At 41.1% G+C, this 21,848-nt stretch overlaps 2 protein-coding genes across 7 annotated transcripts in view; one reads left to right on the top strand and one right to left on the bottom strand.

Moving 5' to 3' along the window:
- SLK (STE20 like kinase) overlaps positions 1–2,687 on the bottom strand; it is a 50,480-nt gene extending 47,793 nt beyond the window's left edge. Inside the window, exon 1 of one of the 4 annotated variants that reach the window (XM_064663234.1) lies at positions 2,381–2,687. In XM_064663234.1, coding sequence (XP_064519304.1) covers positions 2,381–2,530 — 150 coding nt within the window. In that variant the 5' untranslated portion in view covers positions 2,531–2,687. The remainder of the gene's footprint in view (positions 1–2,380) is intronic. The other 3 variants (XM_064663233.1, XM_064663235.1, XM_064663236.1) reach the window with 3 other exon arrangements.
- A 612-nt stretch (positions 2,688–3,299) lies between these two features.
- The window catches only part of STN1 (STN1 subunit of CST complex), a 42,177-nt gene continuing 23,628 nt past the window's right edge, over positions 3,300–21,848 (top strand). Inside the window, exons 1-2 of one of the 3 annotated variants that reach the window (XM_064663237.1) lie at positions 3,300–3,409; positions 19,930–20,069. In XM_064663237.1, the coding sequence (XP_064519307.1) occupies positions 19,937–20,069 (133 nt within the window). In that variant the 5' untranslated portion in view covers positions 3,300–3,409; positions 19,930–19,936. Of the gene's footprint in view, positions 3,410–3,430; positions 3,578–19,929; positions 20,070–21,848 lie in introns of those variants that run through there. The other 2 variants (XM_064663238.1, XM_064663239.1) reach the window with 2 other exon arrangements.

The following is a 21,848-nucleotide window of genomic DNA, read 5'->3' as shown; positions in this document are numbered from 1 at the left end:
ATATTTCAGAGTTGCTTTTGAACTTTTATTTAAATATTTGATACTTTATCCAGAAGATCAGTTACACAACTAAACCAAATACTCCTCTAAAGGAAATCATAGCATGTAACCAATCTAACCTACTTTTTATTCGAAATCCAAAGTATACATAGGCTTATTTATCTGGCAACTGCCTTTCAACAAATACCTGCCAAAACCCTGTCACACGTAGATCCTAGGATCTTAAGCAAAGGCAAATGTAGTTTTGGCAAATGTAACTGACACTAGGATAGTGGGGGATTTTTTTGCAAATAAAACAAACAAAAAACCCCAACCGCCCACACTCGCATTATCTAAAGACAAAATCTTCACTCACTTGAGAACTTTGTTCCAGCTCATAGTCTTGAATTCAAAATTTGAGAAGGAATTGAATGGCTATTCCTGCAGTTTCTCATTTGATGCGTATATCCACGAAAGAACAATCTAACACATCTTTGCTTTACAGTTGCTTGCCAAGCACACTCAGATGTAGGAATACAAGTACAGTCAGTATCTGTGTGTAATCCTCCTTCTCAAATTAGATGAAAACAAAATGAATGCTGCTGAACTCATGCAGTAAGAGATTTCTTTTTTAAAAGGGAATTTTTTTCCAGGAATACTAGTACCTGCTATGTTCAACAACTTTGCCCATGTAAACGCATGTCCAATTCTGACTACTACAATTTTTAAAATAGAGTTTAATTTTGAAAAACCCAGTTTCAACAGTTAACTCTGTTTTCCATTTGGATGTGATTTTTCACTTTGAGTCTTATTTCTGGCCGTGAAATAACATTCTCCTGCTTGTGTACAAAGTACACTGAAATGCAAAATTGACAGCTGCCTTGCTCAGACACCTTCCCCTACTACTGTTGCTAATACAGACATGCCTACAAATAAACATAGGAAGAGGTTTGAGGATAGGAGGGGAAATGCACGTGGAGGAGGAGAACACATTTAGTATTGTATCTCTGAGGCATATATTCACAAAATGGGAATCAAAACTCCACTATGAAGCTCAAAGAGAAACTTTAATACTCTGCAAATGCCATTAGAGACGTTACGTTTTTACAGCCAGTAAGCTTTATTATAGAGGAACTTCAGACATATTCCCAGTCATTTTAATTTTAAAAAAATCTCTAATCTTTCAAAGTGACATGAGAATCACCATCTAGACTACGTAATACACCAACATCTAAATAAACCAGATGCTCCTAAAATAGAACATTGACACGAATTCTTTGGGTGAAATGACCCCACCTAACATTCTGAACTGACTGTGGCACTTCTGCTCAAATTTACAAACAGGTGACACCACAGTACAATAGAATTTCTACCCAAAATAGCACGTTTCACGAGTATCCAGATTTCATAAACTCTCAAATACAGTACTCTAAATATAAACATTTCTTGACCAAATTAGCTCTCAGAAACACTGTAAATGCTATTCTTCCTCATGCTATTTTTTCCTAGTCTCAAGAACCGGCTTCAGAGTCTCAATTCATGTCAGTTCCCAATTCTGTCATGCTTATCCCTCCATGATGTTTTTCCACACTATCCCTAAGTCAAAGGCGAAGCATTAACGGCCTTTTAGAAGGAGGCAAAGTAGCTGAAGATTTGCCTGAAAGGTACAGTCTTGTCAAACACTAGTAGGGTTGTATCTGTGTCATTGTACTCCACTTGTCTTGATAAATTCTAGGTAAGCATCCTTCAAAACACTACTTGTATTAGTACACTTAAAGATTTAAAGAGCAAACAACGGAGAGAAGTTCGGAGATCCAACACAGGAATTCTGCCACACAGTGAAAGTTAAGATAACACAACTATTTAATTCAACTCCACATGGAGCAAGATGGGGGAATGCCCAATACGGCGACGAGAGCTTGGCTCTATACACTATGCACGAGGCACAGGAGTCAATTTTACTCTTCATTGGCTTCCTTCTGTACAGAAACTTAGGAAAAAAAACCCCAAACATGCACCTAAGAAAATATAGTAAGGTTAGAGGCCATACTGTGCACGGGTCCCAAAAAACCCCCAAAATACAGGGGAAACGAGCGATTCAGCAGCTGGTAGGGTGGAGCAGAAGGCGGGACAATGACCTAATAGGTCTTTTCTATCTTTAGTTTCGCGAGGCTCAGTGGACAAGCGGCGCCGGGATGCCCCGCTCTGCCTCCGCCGCTCCCGGGGGGGCACCGGGCGTTCTCCGCCCCAAGTTGTCCCGAACTCGCCGCTCCCAGCAGGTATCCCGAGGTGCCGGGGCTGGCAGACAGGGAGCCCGAGGCAGCGCTGAAAGGCAGCACCACTGCTCCGAGTCATTTCCCAGCTATGAGCCACACCGGGGACCCGCGCCGCCCGCCCTTACCTTGAACACTTTACCGAAAGCACCATCTCCCAGCTCCCCGATGATTTCCCAGAACTCCTCAGGGTTCAAATCCCTCTTGACGTGCTCGTATTGTTTCTTCTTCTTCTCACCGCCCAGCTTGAAGATCTTGCGAAAGTTGAAGAAGGACATTTTGGCTCCGGCCGGGGGACGGGGCGGGCGGCGCTGCCCCCTGGTCCCGCCGGGACCTCCCGGGCCGGGCGGCGCTGCCGGGAGCGACCCCCGCGCCCAGACCTGAGTCCTGGAGCCGCTCGGGAAGCGCCGTCACCGCCGGGCGCTGCGGGCAGACAACACCCCGCGGTGCCCCGGCGGGGCCGGCGCGGGGCTCGGGGCTCTCTCCCGGGCGGGATCGGCGCTCCTACTCGGCCGGGCCGGGCACCATCGCGGCAACAAGTGCCGGGCTCCCTCCTCGGGACGGGCGGCGGCGGCGGAGCCCGGGGACGAGGGGGAGGGAGCGGTCACGTCCCGCCTCGCAGGACGGGGCGGATGTAGGGAGGGGAGGGCGCTGCTCCCCTGCCGACTCGCGGCCGGTTGTTCCTCACGGAGCGGCGTCCCCGGGGCCGGCGACAGCGGGAGGGAAACGACGCTGCTCGCTGCCGGCCTGTCTCTCCCGCGCTCTCGCGGCGCGGGGCCCGGGCGGCTCCGCTTCCTGCGGGGCGGCACCGGCGGCGCCTCCGCCCCCTCCGCCCCCCTCCCTCCGCCCCCGCCCGGCGCCTGCGCGCGCCCCCGTTCCCGCGCGCCCGGAACCGCCTCGAGCCCCTCCCGCCGCTCCGCGCCCGCTCCGACACCGCCGTCGCCGGCGCACGCGCGAAGGCGCGCGACCCCTATTCCCCCCCCCCTCCACCGGCGTGCTCCGGCGCGTGCGCACGCGCCGCACCGGCAGCACGCGCACACCACCCCGCCAACGGTTCGTCTCCGGCAAAGGTGGAGGGAGGGGGTGGGGCTTTCCCTGACCACGTGACGCGGCTGTGGCGGCGCCAGCCAATAGGAACGCGCGGAGGCTTCCGGCGGGTAAGTCGGTGTCGGGCACAAGATGGAGGGGTCGCGCCCTCGGCCCCCCCCGGCCCTCAGGGCAGAGGGGTGGTGCTGGGGCGGGGGCGAGCGCTCGTCCCTCCCTCCTGTTTTTGCTTGTGGGAGGGGGAAGTCGCTTTTCCCTTTTGTCCTCAGTGTGCTGTTACGGTAGGGACGTGGGGCAAGAGCACCCTTTATCCTGTCTTTTAGCTGCTCATCCCGAAGGACGCCCCGCGCCTCTCTCCTTGCTGCTCCGCAGTCCCGGACAGCGAGGGTCGGGGAGACCTGTGGCAGAGGATGACGTTCCCTGATTAGGGCGAAAGCCTCCCCTCAGGGCTGAGTGGGTACCCCGGCTTCCTCCTGGCAGCGCAGGCAGAGCCCCCCCAGCATCGCCCCTGAAGGGGCTGTGAAACCCCCCATAAAGGTGTGCCAGGAGCGCTGCGATGGCGGGTGGTGCTTCCTGGGGTTCTGGGCTTTGACGTGGCTCTCAGAGGAAGGTGTTGACAGCAAAAACGCCACGTTGGAAGACTTTATTTTGTTTGTGGGCCAGTGCTGTTCCTAGACCTGCTCCTGGCTTGTCACGGCGTTCGGTCATAGCTGGGTGTGATGTTCATGTGCTGCGCGTTTGGTAGCTTTGGTATCTTATTTAATCACTGGGACAGGCTTGAATTTCCTTATCTTGCAACCTTCTCTTCCCACGAGTGATTCCTTCATCACCCTGAAGTACGGTTGTGTTTTAATAGTTGTGTGTATGCCACCAAGTGTGTGGTGTTTCTTCACTTGGAAGCACGAGGCGTTCCCGTTGCCTGGATAAAGGGCAATTAGGAGGCACGGAGAAAGGTTTGGGCTGTGACAGGAAGTCGATCCAGCAGTTGAGGCGATGCTGAGAGACCTGAGAAGGATCTGATAATGAGACAAACACCCAGGGAAAATCGTGTAATGCCTTGTCCTCGTATGAACCTGAGTGCCTGTAGTAGCCATTAATTTAAGCTGCATGATGAGCTTCTGAAGATCCAACCTCTGGTGTGTATCACTCCTCAGACCATTTTATTAGCATGACAATAGTTTGCTATCTATGGAGGATAGTCCATGTGTAAACTTAATGATAATAATGAGGCATTGAGATGCACCCGTGCTGGGGTTCATATTGCAGCCGTTATGGTCTCCTTGAAAGAATCACTTCTTAGGAGTAGAAAGTCCTGGGCTGAGTCAAGAAAGGGATTTCAGCAAAGGAGTTTTCTAATAGTACAGATTTTTGCAGTAGAGAATATTAGAAGATTCAGAAGGAACAAAGGGCATAGAAATAGCCTGGCCCTGAACTTTGCATTGCGGGTTAACAATGTTTTTAGCTGAAACCTGCTGGGGCAGAAGCCTTTTAAGAATATGTTGGTGATGTATGTTGAGTAATAAGTGGTGCTAATAGTATTTATAATGTACTGGAACACCCTGTGCCAGGCACTGTTCTGCCCCAGAACACGGGGATGGCCCCTGACACCGAGAGTTTATGAATCAAACAACAGTGTTGTGTTATGAGTCCATTTCTTTAAACTGTATAAAGACAGTTTCAAGGGTAATACCACCCCATGAACAGAGAGCCTTTCAAGTGCTCTTGCTAACCTTATTTGTTGTAATAATCAATGTTTGTTTTTCAAAAGTTATATTGGGCTTTGTGGTTCCTTTGTACTGACAGCTTGGCCACAGAATGTAAAACTGTTGAGGAGGATGCTAAAGCCAAAACTTTATTTTTTTGAGGGCAATAACAAGAAACAACTGCAATCCAAACTTTTGTTTTCTCTTCTGTGATCTGGCTGGCTGGCTCCACCTATTAACTTCATTTGCAAGTTTCATGGAGATAGTTTGGATTAAATACAATAATAAAGAGTGATTGATAATATTTCTTCAGTGTTACCAACAGCAGTTTAGCTTCTGAAACCTAAATTTTTAAAGTTCAATTTCTTTTTCTCTATATAATCTCTTTTTTTGCCCTTTCAGGGGGGATATCATAACTTTGTTTTGGATGCTAAAATACAGTGATGGCTTTAATGTTAATTTTAATTAGTATTTTTAATTGAATATTTTATTTTTGTCTTTCTTTCTCTTGGATAAAAAGTGCTTTGGGACTAATTTCCGTAAGTTTGTTTAAACTGACTGATTGGTAGAGGATGGGGGGAAAAAAGGTATCCAAAGCCATTGCATGAATTTCTTGTCTTTAGGTAGGATTATCTTTTCTTCAGCCTCAGGGTTAGTGTCATAGGGCAGCAGGGAGGGGGGTGTGTATGGGTGAATGTCAGAGTTTGTAATAACTGGAAATAAATGCAAAACTAAAAGAAAATTTCGTGAGCCGTATGTGAACAAGTGTAGCTGAGCTGACAGCTGTGGGATGGGATAGCAGGGCCTGGTTCTTTCTCAGCTCTATCGATAAAAGAATGTTGGACTGTCAGTGGTTCACACACAGCATCTCTGCAATGTGTCATTTTGCTGTGAACTTGTGTGTGATAAGAGTTTCACTCTGAGCAGAACAGAGACAATAGTGTCATCCTGCCAATGACTAAATGTTAGTAGGTACTGCAAATGTGTTGCTTTAGACTTCTATAAAGTCTTCCTGTTCCAGGGAGCTTTTAATTCTTATAACATTAAAAATATAAGATGAAGGGCTGGCACAAGAAAGGAGTGATAAAGTTTTGCTTAACTTTTTTTTTTTTTTTTTTGCTTACATTTTAACAATTCAGAATAAAACCAGTATATCTGAAACAGAGAACTGTGGCTCAGTCTGGTTTTTTCCCTTATTCTTTCTTTCTGGAGTTGCAGCTTGCCACTCAATCCTAAAAATAAGCTCTGTAAGGTGAAGGTTAAGTGCTAGTAGCAAATCCTTCCCAATTTGCTTTGACTTCCTGGTATGGAGGAGGCTGTATGAAGCCTGGGTTTTTGTGTGTGGTTTTTTTGTTCCTGATAGCAGGAGTTTTTAGCAACTATAAATGTTTCCAGATGGTAAGGATAAAAAGGTAAAAGTGAGTTATATTAAAATTTCTCCTTCAGGAATTTAAAGCAATGCTTTTTGGAAATTCAGTGCTTCCTTTAAATATCACAGGAAGATGTTAAAGTGAAGATGTTAAAGAACTATCTTAGTTGTGCATCAAATATATTGGCTTAAGAATAGCTGTAAAACTTTATGGCAATCTTTTTCATCTCTTTGTGATTTAGAGGTCTCCTTTATACTTTCTGCTGTTTGATATCACCATCCTTTCCCATTGCCTCAATCACACTTGCCACTGTTCCTAACTCCCTGTTTAAGTTCCACTTCTGTTTCATTTAAATTGTTCCAGTTTCTCTTAATTGAAAGTAAACACTTCAGAAATTTAATTTGAAACGTGTTCTTCACAGCATATATTGCCCTTTCACTGCAGGCCTGCATCCTGTCTTCAGTTCTTTCAGAATATTTAATGATTTATTTTTGTATTGCCTTGACTTTCTGTCCGTCCGTGCTTTCACTGATCTCCAGCCTTCTTTCTGATGATTGAGTTCATTGAACTGCTGTAAGGTCACAGGTGGCTTGTTCGTGGTTAAATCTGAAGTGTAATTCTTATTTTATCCGTCTTAATCTGTCTGTCACCTTTGGCACTCAACCCTGGCCTTTCTGTTTTCTTTAATTGATGTATGTAGTGTTTTTATGGGTATTTTCCAGCTATGTGGTGGCATTTTCTCATAGGCTCTACCATTTCTCTTCTGATCTGTTCCCAAAGTTAAAGTTTGTGCTGTATTGGATCATTTCAGTTCTAAGCACCACTGCAACTTCTAGATCACTATAGTTAACCCACTACCTTCCTTTTTAACCTCCTTTTTGCATACTTGGTTTTGCCAAGACCCCACGTATGCAGCCTCTGTATCAGAAGTTATTTCCACATGCTGCCTTGCTTCCCTCTGAATCTGACTTCTTTTTCCTGGGATTTCAGGATTTTATGGAATTAAGGTCTGATACTTTGCCTTGTACCACCACAGCATTAGTAACTTTCCTCGTTCCTTCTGGCTTTATGAGAAAGTTTTGGTGACTCTCCCATACCTGGCCTTTATCTCCCTTCTCTCATTCATCATGAGTCATTTTTCCTTTCCATGTTCTGAATGTGCTGGTTTCTCATAGCAGCACCTCAATTCAGTGGATTTTAAATACTGGTGTTTTCAGTCGCTTTCAACCTTGCACATTAACCTTAAAGATACTATTTTTCTTCCCTCTATGATATTTCCATCCTCTTTGTGTACATGGCAAATTTTTGACTTTTTGTCTTTTTTCTGTGACCCCTCTGTACTTTCTGTTTCATACCTGACTCCTTTGTCCTGATGCCCTAATTTATGGTGGTAAGTATAGAGGAGCTAGTAGTATCATCAATTAATAAACCATGTTTATGACAAGGTGAAGAAGGAAATAGAAAAGAGGGCTGAAAGAGATTTTTATTTCTCTGTGATGTAAGAGGTTGGCCTCTGGCTATGTGTTTTCCTTTGAGGAGCATCAACTTGTTATCCATTTTCTGGAAGCCTTGAGAGGGGAGACTGTTGTGTATAGAATCATTAAGGTTGGAAAAGACTTTTGGGATCATAGAGTCCAACCTTGGACCGAACACCCACCATGTCAATTAAACCATACCACTCTTAAGTGCCACAGTCAGTCATTTCTTGAACACCTCCATGGATGGTGACTCTACCACCTCCCTGGGCAGCCTGTTCCAAGGCTTAAACCCCCCTTCAGGGGAAAAATTCTTCATGATGTCCAACCTGAACCTCCCCTGGTGCAGCTTAAGACTGTGTCCTCTTGTCCATGAGAAAAGGCCAACCCTCACCTCTCTACAACCTTCTTTCAGGTAGTTGTAGAGAGTGTTAAGGCTTCCCTTGAGCCTCCTCTTCTCCAGACTAAACACCCTCAACTCCCTCAGCCACTCTGTGTACGACTTACTGTCTAGACCCTTCACCTGCTCCGTTGTGCTTCTCTGGACTTGCTCCAGCACCTCAGTATCCTTGGAGTGAGGTGCCCAAAACTGAACACAGCACTCGAGGCGTGGCCTCAACAGTACAGGGGAATGATCACTTTTTCTTGTTTTTAATGCATTACTGGAGGACCAGTTAATCTAAGAATTGCCATAGAAACACGTGGCATTTGGAAGCTTCAACATATAAGGGTATTACTTGATGTTTGCAGTAAAAAAAAAAATAAAAAAAGTGTTAAAGTGTTTAGGAATAGGATTGATCTAATTTTGGCTTCAGAAAAATCTGTATGTTTATTCTAAATTGGCCATGCTTTTTCAGTAGTCAGTTGGGAAATGTAACTTCAGAGGGCAGTTCACCTTTCCCCACTTTAGATACTTGTCTTTATCACAGTATTTAACTGTGTGAGGTGAGGTGTCCTAGAAATGTGTAATGAGAGTTCTTCCTACCTACGGAGACACCACTGCCAACAGAACTCTTGGAGTGCATTTCTCTTCATGTCGGGCAACACCTCTGGGAATGATGACAGAACAAATATAAAAGTTGCCAAATTACCTGAATGTTTCCAAGTAAACCTGTGATGTTTTATTGAATAAGCTTTATCTTAAATTAAATGGCAGAAGAAAAAGCGATAATATAAATATTGAAGTCTTGAATAAGGATCAGATATTTCAACAAATAGTACAAGAATATTTCTCGGAAACGTAGTGGGTCAAAGGCATTCAAGCTTTAACATGTTAACTTCTTTGAACTTATTGCAAAAAGAAATATGTTTTTTCGTATTGCTTCTAGTTGATCTACAAGAAAATCACCTTCAAGACTGATATTCAGAAACAGTCATATCTCATTGGAGGGGAGTGAGAAGCCAACCTCAGATTCAATGGAAGGTGTCAACTACTCGAAACTAACACAGCTGATTCTCTTCATTGATTGCCTGCCTAATGCAACTAAAGATTTCACATCCTTATATAAAATTTTTCAGGAAGGTTGGACTCTTTTTAGGTTGTACTTATTTTAAAAACTCCTTTGTAGGAATTTTCAGTTAATATTAAAATACTGAGCTGCACTGGTGGATAGTTGCATTTTTTTAATACAGTGGTTAGTGTAATAAAAGCCCTCTCAGTGTTGTGATGACTGTAACAATCTTCCACAGAACCACGCAGGAGTAAGTGTATCTAGAATACTCATTTCTTTTAAAATAATATCCTTTAAAATACTACTACTCTTAGTTATAATGCTGTATTCTTTCTAACCATTTAAAGCATTCGAGATCATATTTAATTAAAAAAAATGTATTTGATCAAAACGGTACATGAACACGAGGCAAAGTATTTCAAACTTGCAGAACCCCCTCCATCTGATGGATATTAGAAGCTTTAGTTAAGTCACATGAAAGCATGTATTACAAATGCTTCACCATGTTTGTCTTTCCTCCAGATGGTAATTAGACCTTTTCCTCTTGCATAGCAGTCACGAGCTGATTTGCTCTTTTTGTTTGTGGCTTTCAAATTTGCATTAGTTCACATAGCAGCTAGGATTAGAAATTTATTAAGGGATAAAGATAGCTTTGCATCTCAGTATTGCTCTCAGTCAATACTGGCACAAAAAAATGTCTGAACAAAAAACCCACATGTATTGCTGCTTTTCTTTCTGCAAATCCTGAATTTCTTCCTCTGTTTCCCAGGAGCCTTTTTTTTCCAGAAGGGACTTTGTGTTCTCTTGTGATCTTGATCAGCTCTGTAATCTTGGGACCAAATAACTTGTCCTGTAATATGAAAATGACTTATTTTTTAATCTGTTTTTTAATATGGCTGGCCAGCCAGCCAGCAAACCCAGTCCTGGTTATGTGGTGAGCATAAGAAGGAAGTTTATTATGCCTTCTACAACTACTATTAAAAATATACCATACTGAAAACAAGGAACATTTCCCCCCCAGCACACAATAAAGGACAAAAGATAGCACTAAAGACTATTGATTCTTTAGTAATATCCCAAAGAGAGACACTGTAGTGGTATAATACTGGAGACATGTCTACTAGCAAAAAGGGGAATTAGCATGTAGAATGTGAGATACCAACTGTTTATTAATCCAAAGCTAGACTTTAAAATATTAAGGGATTTTACTGAAAAAAAGCATGTTTTTTCATTGAATAATGTTATTTTTATATTACAACCATGTTTATAAGTTTTTGTGTGTGCAGTGTTCTTCTCTTTTTACCTAGATTTTATTAGGCCATTGTGCGATTCTCATTTTTGAGTCAAAAGAATAGTTGATTATGTGTTGTAAAGTAGAATTTGGTTTTATTTAGGATCTCATCTTGGTACAGTAGCAGTGAGTGGAGATGTAATAATATGTCAATTGTTAAGGCAAACAGCAGCTATTGTGTGTTCAACAATAGTATGTGCAAACTTTGGGCACTAACACTTGCTTATGACAAAATGGAGCATTGTGGTGTGATGCACTTTTTGTCTCAAGTGCCCTGAAATGTTTATTTTTTTGACAGAAGGGACCTTCAATAGCTAATCCACAAAATTATGTTTTATAGTACACCATGCGAAATTTATGGATTAAGCCAAAAAAGCCCATTACATTAAGTGGACTGAATTGTAGCAGGAAATAAAATTACCTACATGAAAAATAATTTCTGTGGCTTCTGACTGAGCTATAATGTATTTTTCTGGATACAGTATACAGGAGTGACTTAGTTTCAGTATGAGGTAGGGAGTAGCATCTATTCAAATTCAAATGCAGTTGAGGAGACACTGAAATTAGTTTATAAAAGGCTGTTGGATTTTTTACATACCAAGAAGTCAGAAATAGTAATGACTTTATCATGTTAGCTGTGACAGTGATTCATGGAAGACCTTAGAGCCACAGTTGTCAGTGAGGTATTTTCTTTCAAGAATCTTAATAGTGTTGTGTCCATTTAGTGCCTTTTGATTGGATTTGGAGAAAGTTTTTAAAGGTGAGCAAAAATCATTCCTAGCAAACAAGCCTATCTGCCTCTGCTCCATAAGGAGAAAAGCTACTGAGGAGACACTCATGTTGCAGGACAGGTATTCCTGAGCAGTTCTGGGTTGTTCTGTATCAGTCCTATACCACCTCTCAGTGATGAGATTTGGACAGACCTCAGAGAGAGCATTGGTAAGATATTCATTATTTCAGAACATCCTCAAAGAAGTACAAAAATTGCTGACCCAAAAGTTAGTAAAGGATAATCTCTGAATTTTTAGTAGGTCCTAATAGTTTAGCAGCTGAAGATAAGGGATTGTGAGCCAGCTTTCCTTAGCTGAGAAGAACCTACTCTTCAGATTATTCACAGAATGCTATGTAAAGGACTGTGCAGAACAATTTGCCTTAAGGAATAAGAAATATCTATACACCTTTGGCATTTCTAGAATTTTTGGTTTAGAGCCCAGGTCAAAACAACCTGGATGTGACTAAGAAATCCTGTACTTGATTTCAGGTATAAAAGTTTAATCCTCAGAAAGAAGGCACAGTTGCAAAAGAAATTCAGAGAATAGCAGCCTGGGCATTGTACCATTTTTGATACAAAACCCCCACCCTTTTGATACTTTTCCTAGATATTGGCTCAGAGGACCTGTGTGAGGAGCATTAGAAGCTTTGTTCTTATGTGGGTTGATAGTTCAAACTTCCCCAAGTAAAAGAGAGAGTCCTGTAATAATATATAGTCTCAATGCCTTTTTTTTTTTCTTTTGCTTTGTTTTTTCCTTGCTATCATTCATTTTGCACAGATTTGACTTTTGGGATGGCTAAACATTTTTCTACAAGAACAGCCTTCAGACAGGAAGCATTATGAGCCTTTATTTGGAGGTGGGAAAAAAAATTTGTGCAATACCATAAAAACCCAAAGAACAAATGTAGCTGGTCTAGAATCAAGTGTCAAGATCAGTGTCAGGCTAATTGTATTAATCTTTCTAAGAGGAGTAACTGTTATGTCTCAGTCTTCCAACCATGAGAAATCTCAGTCTTTAGTTATGCTTACAAAATGTATGACGGTCCTAGTTTCATTTGAGATTTCAAAATTATTCTAATTCTAATTACTTTGTATATACCAACAATAGTGCTATTTGACACCATGTTTCAAACACAGTCTCACAGTGTTCTGATAGAGGTAAAAGGTTCACTTGCATAGCAAAAAAAAAATGCAAATTGATTTCAGAAGATTAAGCGGGTTTGTCATAATCTAATGCTTTGGTATGTGCCAAGAATATTTTGAAAACTTCAGATCACAACTGTGTGCTTGGACCAAATGGTAGGTTAATTATTTTGAAGTATCTGGTTATAACGAAGTGCTCTGTTGTGCTATGAATGTTCATATAAATTCCAACTTATTCCAGAGGCTGTTCTACTTTACATCAGATGTATAAACCAATTTAAAGGAGGGAGAGGGAAATGGAACACTTGCCTCTAAAAACTGAGTCAACCCTGCCATGGAGTTCACAAGCCCAGTAGCTTCAGAAAGCTGTTAATCAATGTTTGCCACTTCTACTGAAATTTCTGAAATTTGAAAATGTTCATTCAGGAAGTGGCATTAAATGTAACACTATGTAACACTGCTATAACAAAGTAGGAAAGCTCACTGTGTTGCCTTAAGCCAGGATGATTTAGGTTTTATTCTCTTTTCTCTGTTAGTTCCCTTGAAGGAGTTAATATTCCTTTATGTTGTAGCAGTAAATTACAGAATCACAGAATGGGTAAGGTTGGAAAGGTCCAACCTTCTACTCAAGCAGGGTCCTCTAGAGCACATTACACAGGATTGTGTCCAGATGGTTGTGGAATATCTCCAATGAGGGAAACTCCACAATCTCTGTGGACAACCTGTGCCACTGCTCAGTCGCTTGCACAGTAAAGAACTTCTTCCTCATGTTCAGGTGGAACTTCCTCTGCATCAGTTTGTGCCATTTGCCTCTTGTCCTATTGCTTGGCACCACTGAGCAGAGCTTGGTCCGTCCTCTTGACACCCTCCCTTCAGATGCTCATAGATATTGATGAGGTCCCCTCTCAGCTGTCTCTTCCCGAGGCTGAACAGGCCCAGCTCCCTCAGCCTTTCCTCATAAGAGAGATGCTGCAGACCCCAATCATCTTTGTAGCTCTCCACTGGACCCTCTCCAGGAGCTCTGTGTCTCTCTTGTGCTGAGTAGCCCAGAGCTGGACGCAGCACTCCAGATGAGGCCTCACTAGGGCTGAGTAGAGGGGCAGGATCACTTCCCTGTTATACATACCTATAAAAAAAAAATTCCTTTTCCAAGAAACTGTTTGGAATCCTCTTGCTCTTGAAGCTTTCATACCACTCTTTTTCCAGGCAAGAAACTTACTGTTTATAAGAAGTAATTTATTTTTAGTTTTGTTTGTTTTTATTTATCACTAGTAACTGAGAACCTTCTCTCCCAGGGAAAGAATGTCTTTCCAGCAGCTCAGCTCGTTCTGGCAGCACTGTGGGTGATTAAGAGCTTTCAGAGAGAGTTAATCATCTTCGTAGGCTTCCTTCTGCCCTTGCTTGAGATAGGTTAGGGAATTAGTTGAAGGAGGCACTCCAGTGTGATTATCCAAAAGCTTTAAAATACAAATAAGTGAAGTGAATAAGTAAGTGAAGCTTTCTGAATACCTTATTTCTGGTAAGCTTACAGGTGATCATGAGAAATACACATATAGAGTGATTTTATTGGTCTGCTGAGTGATTTGCTGATTTCTGTCTCATAGGAAATGATCTTGTTACAAATGCACAGGACAAGGATCAGAGAGAGCTACTTTTACTGTTTGTTTTGTTGCACGCTTCCTTCTTAGTTTTCCAGAATCATGCCTTTGGAAAATAGAGTGCTCGTTGCAAGGTTTAACTTGCATATGAACCAAGTTTCAATGCCAAAGAAGGCAATCTGGAACTGCAAGATTTGTCTCCCTTCCTTCCAAGATTGTGGATGTTGGAGGAGCCAGTCTGTCTGGTCTCCTGTAGCCACATGTGCATGTCCAGAAGGTTTTGTAGGCAGTGCTGTGGAAAGGAAAAAACAGAGAGAGGGAACCACGTTACAGGTTATGACGTGGAGACAATAACTCCACTGGAACACTGTTACACAACAGTGGTGTCAGTTTATTGATAAAACAAGGCTTTCTTGCTCCTGTCTGTATCCTGATTGTTATGGGCATGTGGGCAATGCCTTTCTGTGTTGTTGGTAGACTTCCTACTGGCTAAAGGTTGTGATGATGGGCCCTTTGCCTTGCACTACCATTGCCAGGGAAGTGTATTGTAATATAACGTAGTTTAAAGACATATTGTGTTTAAAATTTCAAGGAGTATCTTTAAGAAAAAAGAAATCTATAATTCTTTCTTTTTGGTAAATTTGTTACCTGAAGATCATAGACAAACATTAAATCCTTGTACAAGTAACGTTTCAGGAAGTGCTAAACTTCTGGAACTTCAGAGGAGTTCTATATTTCTTAATTTTATTTTGAAACCATGTTTTTAAAATCAAATTGTACTTTCTGTGTATATAAAACCTACAGGATATGCAGCATGTAGCATCAAAACTTACAGGATTTAACATGAGCAGAAGCAGAAGGTAGTTTATTAGGAATGATTGAAAGAGCTTCCCCTACCTTGATTTTTAATAGAATAACCATGTAAAAACTGGATCCAAAATGACCTTATTTTGTTGTTACCTAGGTGTTGATATCAATACTCATTTTTCCAGGAGCCTTATTTTTGTCTTTGAGTAATGTGTTTTGATCTCAGTGGTGGTTTTCATCTTGTTACTAGTGTTGGAAACTTTCTTTTAATTATGTATTTTTTAAAAATCTATGGATGAGTTTTGTTTTTAGCTTCTTGGTTCTGTATTAACTGTAACCAAAGGCTTTACTTCCCGGCTCAGTAAGATCTACTTGTATAATAATATAGTGGGTTTATTTGTTTTTAATTTAAAATGTTGTATGTGGCTGTGGGTAATTAAAAGCATTTATTGAAATATGGTGTTTTTGACTGTATCATGCTGGAATTGCCTCTGCTGATGGTGAAGAGTTGAATAATACTCATTTGTCACATAGGGTGTTGACTCAGACACAGATGATTTCAATTCAGATGACAGAGGGTGTTACAAAACCCAGCTGTCGACTCTGCTCCTCTTTCTACAAGTTGCTTTCTCTGTGGCAGGGATGGCTGACCTATGAAGCAGTTCTTTGACAGCCACAGTTTGTAGCCTAATTTATGTAAGTAAACCAGTGGTGACTTTAAGTTTTTTTAATGCACTGGGTTGGCAAATCCAACAGCTCAGGGGTTGCTTCCTGTGTAAATCATTAGTGCTGGTACACCAGTGGCAGTCTTTGGAGAAAAGTGAAGGACTGGTAGGATGTTTAAGCTGCCTGTACTAATGCATAAATCCTCTGGTTTTGATTCACAGTTAACTTGAGAAAAAATCTCTGCAGCAGTCTGCCAGCAGTTGCAAAGTAGTTGCAAACAACTGCTGGCAAGACACCTTTTCTTGGCTCCAAACGATTAAACTAGGGCAATTTTCTCCCAGAGCTTTAGTTGTTAATCAAATTTGGACAAAAAAACTACAAGAAACATTAAAACAGATACTCCTCTTTGAGGTTTCCATTTCACTGAGATTGGAAGAATACCATTTACCTTTTTTGAAAAAAGTACATGGTGGACACAGTATGAGCAAAGAAATTTATTGGCCAGGGCTAATTCTGTTGGATAACGCACTCACTCAGGTGTTAATTAGGAAGCTGTTCTCACAAGGCTACCAGGTAGGCTGCCTGGGACAGAAGAAAGCAAATGGGTTTGGTTTTGGGTGGTGGCATTGTTGGGAAGGGTGCCAATTTTCCTTGGTTTCCCTTCTTTCCTTTTTAGGATAATACCTTGCTGAGCTCACAAGATAACTCTGAGGATTATGGAATTGGTTCACTTCTCAGTACAGTCAGGAAGGCTAACACTGATAGCAGTAGGTGAAAGAGCCAGCCTTATTTTAATAGGTTAGAATAATCTCAAATTGAGGTTTGTTGTTTATTCGTATTTAGATATCTACTATGTAAACTTCAGATTTTTGCCCTTGAAACAGAGTTATTTTCCCAAGAAGAACTTAATTCTATATTTGGTTTTGATTATGGCTTTATATCCTTTCTTTGGAGTTAAAAATAGAATACAGATATCTTCTGTCTAATAAACCTGTGGACCAGATGCTTCTCTTGCCCTTTTTTTTCCTATAGCAGGATTGAATTCCTTGCACTACAGCAACCCTGAAATCATTACACTGCATTTAAAACAAAATGCAGAAAAGGATGACCTTTTGCTAGGACTCTGTTTTTACTGCTAAGCATGATCACCATCTTACAGCAAAAGCCAGTTTGATCCTTAAACACTTGTACTTACAGTATCTGTTCAGAATTGTCTATTGTTTACTGTCTGTGCTCTCATTGATTATAATGCTGTGCATCTCCACAATGCAGGCTATTTGCCCTCTGGATCTTCATTGAACAGGCAGCTCTTATCTTCCTTGCTGATAGCATATCACCAATGGTACCAGTTAAGAGCTGAAAATACTTCCAGCATAATGGAAAGTTCTGCTTTTGCCAGGATGACTCATTAATTAACCCCTGGCGCATTCTGCCTGGGATGGAGAGGCTTCCTGTGCCAACTTAAGAAAAAACTACAGGAAGATACTGTTATGTATCAAAAGATAAACTGATTGGAAGAATTCTGTCTGCCTTGGAGGAATTATGTTTTCTAATACTCTCCATCTGCCTGAAACAAGCTTGGACTCACTGAACAATAGATACTGGAGATGGTTAATATCTTCCTTTGCTATAGGAGCAAACAGACAACTGCCGAGAAGAATAGACTGGTAATAGGAGAGTGTGGAGGCAAGCAGTACATCCAGGAGGCAGTAAATAGCTTTTCCTTCCAACTGACCACAAGCTTTGGCTTTAAATAGGTCACTGTGCAAATGTAGCTACCAAGTGGCTGCTTGGGAGAGAAGAAAGAATAGTCTTGGTTTTGGGTGGTGGCAGGGGTTGGGAGGGCTGTTGGGACCATGAAGAGGCCAGAGGAGGCTGCCCTGCATAACACCCTTCATGTGCCTGTCAGACATTGCTGATGGTGAGTGGGTGGCTGGAATAAGGTTTCACTGTCCCAACCTGGTGTGGATGGAATGTCTGTAACTCAGGACTTCACCAAATTTGTCCTGTGGACTTCAAGGAATCTTGTGTTGCCTTCATAGTGCTGGGGCATGATTTACTTTTTGTCAAAGAATCCTTTCCATATCTGTAAGATAAAACTTTGTGTGTCTGTAGCAGACTTGAACTAAGCAGAGTGGTCTGTACGTGAAGACAGATATGGTGGGTGTAAATGTCTCCTGTGAAGAGCTGTAACCTGGCCTAGGAGTGAGAAGCAATCTCCACAACTTGAGATTTGACTCTCAGTGGTTTCTGAGATAGAAAGAGCTTTTGCTGCAGAAATCCTTCTCCCTTCAGAAAAGGGAAGCCATAAAAAAAAGTTATGGAGATGCTCCATTTAAGCTAAAAGCATCGTTTGAACTTGATCTGTTAACATTTGGGCATTTCAGGCTTGACAACTGTTTACTGAAATACCAAAATGCAGATATTTTTAATATCCAGTGGAGTTGCTTCGTTGATTTCCCCTCAGACACACACATGTGCAGGTGTGACTTCTGCTTTTTGCCCCAGTGAGTTGCTGCCTACCCAAAATAGAAAAGGTTAGACAGACTTGTTGCCTGATTGTCTCTCTTTGGCATGTTAACTCAGTCTGATGTCTGTCTAGGAGAAAACATGAGTGCTGAACTATGACAGGCTTTGCAACCATGCAGAGTAAACTGGGGGGCATGGTGTGGAAAGGAATATTACTTCATCCTAGAGACAGCAAACAAGAAGAGAGAGATGAGGAGACTAATTTTGTTAAGACGATGATCATGCTAAGTAGAATACAGGTTGAAACCATTTCTTTGCTTGGGAAACTTTATGGTCTAAATTTGACATAGTCTGTAGCAAGTAACCAAAGAACTGCCATATGGAGGAATAGCAGTTTGTGTTAAGATCATACACTTAACAGCTTAGTTTATAAATTTCTGTTGAGCAGTGTCTGCAATTCAGCAGGAGAAAAAGAATGCTTTGTGGGGAGACTTGAGTAAAAAAAGGATGGTGAGATGTTTCTGAGTATTCCTTGCAGGTGCAAAACAGAAAGGTTGGGAAGAGCTGTTTGTAGTGGGGATAGAGATATAGATCCACGTGTAAACAAAACTGCTTAGTTTGTTCCTCAGTGGTGAAGTGACTGGTGGGACTGACTAAATCAATTATTTTCAACATCTCATAAAGTTAATGACCAGTCTAAGGAGGGTCAAAATAACACTAACCTTTTGTTATTTAAATAAAATAAAAGTTGGAAAGGAATCTAATTGTCATCTGCAGTTCTTTACATGCTATAGTGTAGATGTCAGCACACTCTGCCATGTTGTGCTACGCTGGTTTTTTCTCCCCTCAAATTGAAGTTTAAGCATTAAAAGAGAAATTATGCAGAATCAAGCTCTGTAGTTTCTCAAAGAAGCAAGATGCTACTGTGATATTCATGGCATGTTGCCTCTACATCAGTAGCCAGATGTGTCTCCTGCAGACTGCACAGATCACTGGCCACCCATAACTGGGAGCTGCTCCCTCTCAGGAGTGGATAGCTGCCAAATCTCATCCCTATTACACACTATTCAAAATGAGTCCACTTGTAAACTTTGCCCAAGAGCTGAAAGGGGCTGACACCCATTCAAGAGTGACCTGGAGAGCTTTAGGGGAACAATTTAGCTATCCATACAGGAGGAGCTAATAGAAAGTATTTTCAGCTTCCCAATCTTCATGAGGACCCTTCCTGAATCGATTGCTGGGCTTTTGACATCAGCACAATGATAAGCAGAGAGCTGGATCTGGTAATGGCAGAAGATAGCAGCCATTAAACAGCAAAATCTGAAGAGGTAAAAGGGGAAAATAACAATTTCAAAGTTAATGGAGACTACATGTCCAAAATAAAGAAGGGTAGGCTGCTTTTGTTTTATATAAGGTCATCCTCCCCCACCTCCACAATAAAGCACAGGATGAACAATGAGAAGAATATGTTATGGGAGGAAAAGAGAATGATGGAGGGAATAATAATCACATGTAGAGGATTAGTACCAATTAGTATCCCACAATCCTGCTCTTTTAAAGAAGTGTTGTCTTTGGTTCTCTGTCTGTGGATTCATAGGGGAAAAATCCCTGAAATTCTGTTTCATTTGAAGGAACTGGGGAAAATGTTGTTGCTGTTGATTCTCAGTATTTCAAACAAATCATGAGTATTGATACTTTGAATACTTCATGTGGTGACACGTGGAATATTGATAAATAAATATAATGTATTAGATAAACTCCTGTGTCTCATCATCAGCTCTTATGTGTTATTGTATGTAAATTCATGAGCTGTTTTTTATTTAGTTGGAACATATGTGAACAGCTCTTTACCTGTAGAAAACAATTACAAGTCCTTCTGCGTTCACAGGTTTTGAATGCATTCTGAATCCAAGAAGTATGAGGAAGAGACACCTTCTCTACACTGGGGGATGGATCCTGTATTTTCTGCATTTGCAAGACTGTATATTAAAGATATAAAAGAAATGAGAGAATCTAAACAGGTGCCAGGTATGTATTTATACGTGCTGGTTATGATGCACACAGTATTATAATTGATTTATGCTGTGCTTTTTATCAAAGAATTGCAGAATGCTTCATGAACATTAGTAGTTTTCCATACTCTTAAGCTAAGTGACGTTGGTATCCTTTAACAGTTCTAAGAACAACAGGTTGCATGCAAAATATATGTGAAAAATAAAATGTTTTCATTACAATGGCTTTTCTTTCTCTTTCATCTCTTAGGTACACTAAGGTAATGTTGTATTTCCTTTATGTGGTAGTGCTTGTTATATTCTGGTAAAGTTAATTTTAAAAAATCCTGGTCCTTTCTGGCTGTATGTGTTATATCTTTCCACCACCTCTACAACATTTGAGAAGGATTTTATGGCTCTTTGTTGCAAAATTTTGACAATTGATGACATTGCTCTGCGTGTGTATGTTGTGCTTTCCTGTGGATATTAATGTCTTATAAAACAGAAACAGTTTTTGAGGTTTTGTTTGCTTAATTTCTAGATATGATTGATACATGACATTCCTCATACATTTGAACAGCTGTATTGTAAATTCTGACCTCTGTGCTGGATCTTGTACCACACCATTTATTTCCAAGCCATTGCTGGCAGTTGTCTGCTTTGCAGTCTGTTTCCTGCTGCTCTTCAGCCAGTGTCACCCACGTGTGAGCGTTGTCTGAAGTAACGTGGGGCTGATCTTGAATTTCTGTTTTCACTGCAAAGACTTTAAGTAGACCTCAGTATGTTTTCTACTGTAGAAGGGTTCATTACTCCAAACAGAACCTTGACAAGGTGCAAGATTATCAGGGAAAAACGCAAAGAACTTAGAATTAATGAGGAAAAGGCAATAAACCCTAAGCAGAGTATGTGTCTTTGGTTTGGTTTTCATGTTTTGTTTGTGTTTTTTCTTTGTATTTTTTCTGTCCACAGAGACAAGGTACATCTGTTTGTCTCTTTTTGAATATGCTCTGCCTTGTAGGGTTTGTTATTCTTCTTTAGTTTTCTTTAACAGCAAGGATAGCAGCACTGCTATTTTTGCAGAAGTGAAGGACTGGTGGTTTTTTTTGCTCTTCTTGCAGCCATTTTTATGTACATAGGACTTCACAAACTGCAAACCCCAGTATATATGTATGTATGTATATATGTATCTGTCTGTCTGTCTATCTATCTATGTCTTTGTCAGTCTCATGGTAGGAGACTTTTGTCTTAAATCTATTGCGTGAATTAGGCTACAGGCTGTCGATGTTTGTCTTACAGTGAGTATTATTTAGAGGCCTTTTTAAACTGTCTTATAACAGTCTTATAGTAGTACTGGTGTAGCAAGTACTGGTAAAAACTGTTCTGCTTCAATAAGAGATATTCTGGTTGTTTTCAAACAAAATACAAAACATAAATTGCAGCAGAATAGGATTGTGGTTTGGACTTGGACAATTGTACATACACATGTAAAAATGTATTTAGAATAATTAACCTTATAAACACCAATGAACATTTCATGATAGCAAGAACAGTCCTCAAAAATACAATACTACTCTCTTTTTTTACCTCTAAATTACCTGAATTTCCCTTCTCACTTCCCTTCCTGTTCTTTTACTTAAGTGAGTTGGCTTCTGCTTCAGAAACTCTTCCAGTTTTGTTTTCTCTTTTCCCCTAAGATGATCCTAAGGAAGTGGTATCTGTTATGTCAAGATACCAGCCTTTACAGTTGGTGCATGTGAGCTTCCTCCACTTCCTGTGCACCTGGCATTCTGCACATCTAAGCTTGCTTGCAATCCTG

The sequence above is a fragment of the Pseudopipra pipra genome, chromosome 8 (assembly GCF_036250125.1).
Source record: "Pseudopipra pipra isolate bDixPip1 chromosome 8, bDixPip1.hap1, whole genome shotgun sequence".
NCBI lineage: Eukaryota > Metazoa > Chordata > Aves > Passeriformes > Pipridae > Pseudopipra > Pseudopipra pipra.
The sequence above is the reverse complement of the archived record's forward strand: the minus strand, read 5'-3'. Positions and strand labels throughout refer to the sequence as shown.